General features: G+C 36.2%; 1 protein-coding gene across 2 annotated transcripts; it reads right to left on the bottom strand.

Moving 5' to 3' along the window:
• Positions 1-269: 269 nt before the first annotated feature.
• Positions 270-3,188, bottom strand: LOC107481370 (BTB/POZ domain-containing protein At1g67900). Of its 2 annotated transcripts, none has more exons than XM_016101653.3 (4): positions 2,812-3,188; positions 2,667-2,736; positions 1,296-2,591; positions 270-1,094 (listed from the first exon to the last, which is right to left on the bottom strand). In XM_016101653.3, exons 1-4 carry the CDS (start codon positions 2,868-2,870, stop codon positions 585-587), a joined length of 1,935 nt encoding a protein of 644 aa, XP_015957139.1. In that variant the 5' UTR covers positions 2,871-3,188; the 3' UTR covers positions 270-584. The 2 variants fall into 2 exon arrangements, with proteins under 2 accessions (XP_015957139.1, XP_052115240.1); XM_052259280.1 differs by having other exon boundaries at positions 2,667-2,731.
• Positions 3,189-6,926: the final 3,738 nt, after the last annotated feature.

Genomic DNA, 6,926 nt, shown 5'->3' with positions numbered 1-6,926 from the left:
GCTTAGAGGTTTATCAAGAATTCAAGATGTTTGTTGGGATAAAATAGACCAAGCGGTTTTAATTTTCCACTGATTTAAAGATAACACGCTTAATTATAATCAAACACATCTTATTAATGGTGGTTTTTATTCTTCTGTTGTATATTTTTGTTCTACTTTCTGGTCGGCTTTGGATTACACATCAGTTTGTTATTAATTATGATGGCACTAATAAATTGTAACAAAGCACAATAGATCAATGAAAAATCTCTTCTAACTAGAAACCAGAATAATAAATGCATGCTCGAACACTCCAAATTTTAGCCCATAGTTGAATGTCATATTCTATGAGGAAGAGAACATTAGTGTGGATACAAATTATTATCTGATATCCAAGAATAAATTTGAAATTATTAACATATGAGATTTTTACCAAAGAGATTTCCCCTTATGTTGAGAAAGATCTCATATCTTATTATCATAAGTTTTATATGAACAATGCACATTTTAGAATAATTCTTTAATTCTGCCTAAGAAGTTACAAGGCCCTTTTTGCAGATGAAGTAAAAATAGAGTATATTACTACTATCCTCTAAAAATTCACTCTAATTCTTTCCTGTGACACCTTTGTTTGTAGACCAGAACTTACTAAGCATTCGTTTTGGTTGATTAATACCCTTAGATCTAGAAGCAGCTCTCCCATTTTCATCATTGGTAATGTTATCCATGTCTTTATCCTCTGCTAGCTTCATTCTCAGAGTTGGATTCCTTGTTGCTGTTGTTGTTGGCTTTGGTGTCTTGAGTCCATTGACACTCCAGTTATCATCACCATGAATGCTTGTGGTGGTGCTCAATGGTGGGGGATGCTTTGAAGAAGGGTCAATGCCATGTGCTTTCAGTAATGCCTTGATGTTGCTTGGTATGTCGGCGACTTTTCCGTTGCCGCCGCCGGATGCTGCTGCTCTGGCTTGCTCAAAGAAGAGAACTTGGACAACCACTCTTAGAGGGAGTAGCTCATTTTGTGCTGCATGCATGCATGCTTCCATGGATAGTTTCTTGCAGTCTAGAATCCTACATAGTCTTTTCCTTTCGCTTTTATTCAGTTCTGGATGAGCCTGCCAACACAACACAACAGAATAGCCAAATTAAATCAGAAGCCATGTTTAGGCTAAATTTCTGTGGGTCAGCTTGCACCTAAACTGCCAATAAATTTTGATTAGGACAAGAATTTTAAGGTCAATATGCTTAGTTTAGTTGGTTATCCACTAAATTATTAATGTTGTTTTCTTTTTATCTATTTCTCTAAGTATTACTACCTTGAGATAAGTATCAATAGCTCTGTATAGATCATCATGATCATGTCTTGCAAAATCTGGTATAGCCTCAGCAAGAGCAATGAACTTTGACAAAGGCAAGTTGACATCCCTGGCCACCTCCTGAAGGTACCTATCCACAAGCTTAGCCACCTTCAACTTTGATCCATGAGAAGCTGAGGAGGACCTCCTGCTCTCCTGGAACTCGAAATCAATGTTCTCGGCCGACCGTGACCGCCTTCTTTCGCAGGCAATCATCCTCATTCTTGGAGGACTAGTTGGAGGACTCTGCCCCTGTGACATAAACTGTTCCAATATTGCCATCACCAAATCCACATCATAAGCCATATCATTTGTGTGAGAAAGTGAAGGTATCAAAAGATCATTCACTGTTGCTTCCTCCAACTGAAGTCCTACTCTTCTTGCCAATTCACTCTTTGAAGAACAAGATGCATTCAGAATATTGCAAGCCTTCAAGAGCTTAAGAAGAAAGCTGCAAGAAACAGCACCTCTTTCAGCAGGTAGCAGGCTCACTATAGATTCCAAAAGTAAACGATGCTTGGAGGCTATTTCGCTTGCCGAATCCGAATCTGAGTCTGATAACTCTTGAGATTCTTCCTTCTTATTCTTGGCATGTCCATTGCTTTTTGTTGTGATGCTTGGCAGCCACCTTGAGGCATAGATTTTGAGCGCATCGCCGATCAAATTGGACGGTGTCTTGCCGCCGGATTTGATAGCAATCATGGCTCTCCAGTACAAATCTATGGTCAATTCTGCTAAATCTTCAGCCCACCATCCCTTGCTTGTTGACTTGTGCCTCATGCTTTCGGTTCCATTGCAAGAAGAGACATCATCTCTCAACCTTCTAGAATGGCTATGTGACAAACTCACCTTAGAAGGATGGCTTAAGACCTTTGAGGCTATGGCTTCAATGCACCTGCTTGTAATGGCCAAGTCCTCTGCCCACAGACACAGAGCCATTGATTTTGTGGTTTGCAGCGTCACAATTGAGTCCTTCCAGCCATGGAGGATGCAAGAATTCAGGAACACTTCAAGCTTGTATATCAAGTTCCCTTTTTCCACATCCTCAGTCATCTGAAGGTACTCGGCGGCACAGCGCGCCGCCACAATATTGTAGGCACTGAGTGTTATGGTCATTCCATAGCAGAACTTTGCACAGAGCTCAAATGTCTCGGCGCCGCCGGGGAAGTCAGGGAGCTGCACTATCTGAGGCTGGCCTGAATCAGGTGACTCTGAGCAGAGTCTTTGGAGCCGCAAACACTTGGAAAGAAGGGGAAACTGAAACCCGAAAACAGATCAACAAAAGAAGGAAACTAGTCATTGAAGACAAGTTTGAAGGAGTTGTACACTCACCTTGTGAAGAAGGTATCTGCTTCCTTTCACTTGAATTATCAGGTCACTTGAAACTTCACAAGTTACTGCCCTGCATGCAAACAAATTTGGACAATCTTATTTTAACAACATAACAAGGAATTTCCTCAATTTATTATGCTTTTACCTTACTGAATCAGCAGTGTAGAAGGTATCAGGACGAGATCCAAGTTTCATGAACTTCATGACTAGCTTGCCAAATTTCTTTCCCTCTAAATCATGTGTTATTCTGAATCCTGTGACTCTAGTTGCAATGGTACTAGTGAAACTAGCTATATACACAAATACCAAAGTGAATACTAATTTATATTATATACCATCACTTGGTTATTGAATGTATGATATAACTTTAGCGAAAACTGAATCAGTGTGGGAGCCCTTGGTAGAAAAACTTTGAAGGATGCTGAGAAAGAATAGAGGAGGGAAGAGATGTAGAAGTTTCAGTAGGGAGAAGGAAAACCAAAGAGGTTTCTTTGTGGGAAGAAATAATATATACAAAGTTTAAATAAGTTTATGAGTGATAATAATAACAAAAATGTTAAAACACAAAAGAAGTTGGTCCCAGACAAACTTTATTTTGCAATGTCACAAGATTCTTCAATTTTGAGAGAATTTATCTTTTCTATCTAACCACCTTCTTTAACTCAGCAATTTAGAAAAACAACAGCAAAAAAGAAAAAGAAAAAGAATAGTCAATTGTGTAAGAAAATATCAGAAGATGAAACATTGCAAGGATCACACCATATTATAGATGGCAATTGGCATACCGTAAAATAAATTGACTATATTCTACGCGCATTACTTATCTATCTTAGCAGCAGTCAGCACAGTTAAAGAAAATATAAACATAATCATTCTAGAAATAGAAATACTCAGTACATAACATAAAGTACATGATATTATTAGATTAATTTTATACTGATATATGTGACCAACTAATACAGAAAGTGGCAAATCATTACAGGGGGGAAATATATACATGCGACATGGAATAACTTTGTAACACTGTAACGTCAACTTTACCTTTGATTTATTTATTATTATTTTTTAATTTCTAGTGTTTTGGTAGAAGAATGTTATGGTATGTTTGTATTAGCTAGGCTTTATCTAAAAAATTGGTTAAACAACTAAAAATTTAACCAATCAAATTGATTTAATTTTTTAGTAGTTAAATTTCAATTAAATTTTGATTGAACTTTTAAATTTTAGAAATTCTAGTTCTAGTCTAGCTCAGTTTTTGAACTTTGATTATACTACTAGAGTGTTAATGGAATGGCAACTCCCACGTGCTTATCCTGCGCCCACTAGTGCCCTTCCTTCTCATCATTGCCACCGCAATTAATAATTTTCTTTGCTTTACCTTTCTTTGATTTTTTCTTTTAATGCATTTTTTACTTTGATGCAGTCTTCTCCCATTAGATTATTCTAGTCAAACACTATTTCATCTTTGTTCAATTTGCAACACGCATTTTGTGTCCTCTCTTTCTCTACGTAGATAGACAATATAATAAATTAATAATTCAGCAGCAGTAATAATAAATAATAGTTTTGTGAAGAAATAAGGATATAACAGAACTTAAAATGGCGAAAAGGAACCATATACGTATATCATTATCCTTAACAAGCTAATAGATAGGCTCCATATAAAAATGAATTTCAACTTTATTTGCACGAAAGCATATATTATATATGGATAAAAGATTGGGCTTGTATTGTTGAAAAATGACGAAAGTGCCATTCCGTGGCATGCATGTCATGAGTGATGAGTGATGAGTGATGAGCATTCCACATTCATTTATTGCAAATGGTCCATGAGATTGAAACTTAGCATATTATTGGAGTGCAGCTGGGAGACCTCTTGTTGGCTTATTAGAGGCAGGTGTTTGATTATTAGGTTAAAATAAAATCAAAACAAAGAAAATTGTGGTGGCAGATTAAGCCTTCTTGCATTGATGCTGAAATATTTATGGTGTTAATCCCTAAATAAGTAGTAGTTGAGGGTTGTCTTCAACTTTTTGTTTGCCCTTTTGAATTGTTGCTCATAAATATTATTATTTCAAAGCCTCTCTCTAAGCTTTTTCATTGTGATAAATGATTTAGATGGTGGGTTTTGTGGCCCATTAATAATGGTAGAGAGAGTACAAAAGGAGAGACATCTAGGGAGTTAATTATCATCATCATATGTGATATTCATGATTGGTTTCGAATTGCATACTATGATGTGTTATAGTCTATATATATATCAATTTTTTGTGAGCATGATTATTAGAAAAGGTAATAAGAATGGCAAAGATGTACGGGCCTAGCCAGCTAGCTAGCTTAGGGGGCTTTGGCTCCATTTATATATGTAATTTCATATATAACTAACAAGCTTTGAGAATTAAGAACCCCCGTTGTTAAAAAAATAAATTTTATTTTAATTACACAAGTGCTACAATAATGTCATGATGGATCACATATTAATAAAACATCTAGAAAGAGAGAGATGCATAAAAAAGAATTGGAACTAATAATTTTCTATGGAGGGTTAAGATATTAAAAGTTATTAAAGGGTCATATGATTAATTCACAAAAACATCATATAACTTTATGTTTTAATCTTGTTCTATATGGGCGATGCATTCCATGTAAGTGTGCTAACGCAAAGGTAATTAAGAGTATACCATAACATCAAAGAGAGGTTGAAATCTAATTTGAGAAAAAATATCAAGTTAAAGAGAAATTCTGATTATTTTCGAGAGAAGATATTAAATGATTGATGAGCAGTGACCACTACTATACTGAACTTGCATGTATTCAATGGAGAATTTATGCAAAACATGCCGGGGGCAACAGTTGGCTCAAGATATAGACTAGTGCTAACATACCAAGTTGTTTCAAAGGCAAATATGGAACAACCAACCATGATACAAGGTAAAGCGTCATTTATTCTATTTATATTTCAAGTTCTTTGAAATAATAATAATAATTGCAACTTTATTACTTAACCAATTAGAGTATCAGCTAATTCTACCAACTACAATATTAGTTCCAATAAAAAAAGTCTAATGACACAAAAAAAAACACCCCACAACAACATTATCCAAACCTAATAACTCTATATATTTTGATTTTGGTAAAAAAAAAAAAAAACAACCACATACGCCACATTTCCCTCTTACTTCCGCTCGCGCCATTTATCCTGCCGTCTTCCTCTCCCGCTTCAGACACGTCGTTGTGCCGCTCTTCGCAGTCGTTGCTGATCATCCGCTCGTCGCAACGATGATTCCGATCTTCTTGCATCGACAACGACACCCACAACCCTACTAAGGGAACCAACCGATCCTCCTTCGCGTCGTTGCGTCACCCAACCCCGCCGTCAAACCGCTGAAGACGACGTCTACAACGTCACAAAGGAATCTCCGGACGACCCACTGCGCCGCGCCCAATCATGTCGTCGACCAGCCCTCACCCGCCCTCGTCTATGCGATTCATTTGCCATGAAAGGTGGATAAACAATCCCTCGTCGCCGATTGCAATGGATACTCTGAGAAGGTAATCGTGGGATTTTTTTATTAAAATTTGGATGTTTTTTTTATCAAACTTGGGATGTTTAATTTCTTTTGTTAAACATGGATGTTTCTTTTGTTCAACTCCAAATGTTTTTTTTTGTAATACTTGGAATATTTCTTTTGTAAAACTTAAAATGTTTTTATTGTTAAATTTTAGGATGTTTCTTTTGTTAAACTTTAAATGTTTCTTTTCTTAAATTTAGGATGTTTCTTGTATTCGATGTTGGTCGGCCCGACACGACGCATAGAAGAGTAGCGACAGAGGGTACAACAATAATGTGATGGATAGTTGAAGACGAGATATCCACTACGCGATGAGAGAGGCTTCGCATTGATAAAGTGATTATGCGTGACAGTCATTAATCCTAATTTAATAGTGCTAATCCTAATTATTTAAAATTTTATTTTTTGAAAATTTGAATTTTTTTAACAAGTTATTCAAATTGGCCGATGGTCTAGTAATTGGCCCAATATTTTCTCTAATAATAATAATAATGTATTTATTTTCTTGGCTATTTAATGTAGAGGGTATGCTTTTAATTTCCTAGAATTGACAAAGCACATGGCTGTGGGAGCTAATGAGGTGTTGGCTAAACTATGGAAATTAACAGTGAAAGGTTGTCATATATGCATATGTAGCCTTCACCATTTTGAAAGGTACAACACATCATTCAATGGAGGATGGTGGTAA

The sequence above is a fragment of the Arachis duranensis genome, chromosome 3, assembly GCF_000817695.3.
Source record: "Arachis duranensis cultivar V14167 chromosome 3, aradu.V14167.gnm2.J7QH, whole genome shotgun sequence".
NCBI lineage: Eukaryota > Viridiplantae > Streptophyta > Magnoliopsida > Fabales > Fabaceae > Arachis > Arachis duranensis.
This window is presented reverse-complemented; position numbering and strand designations above follow the sequence as displayed.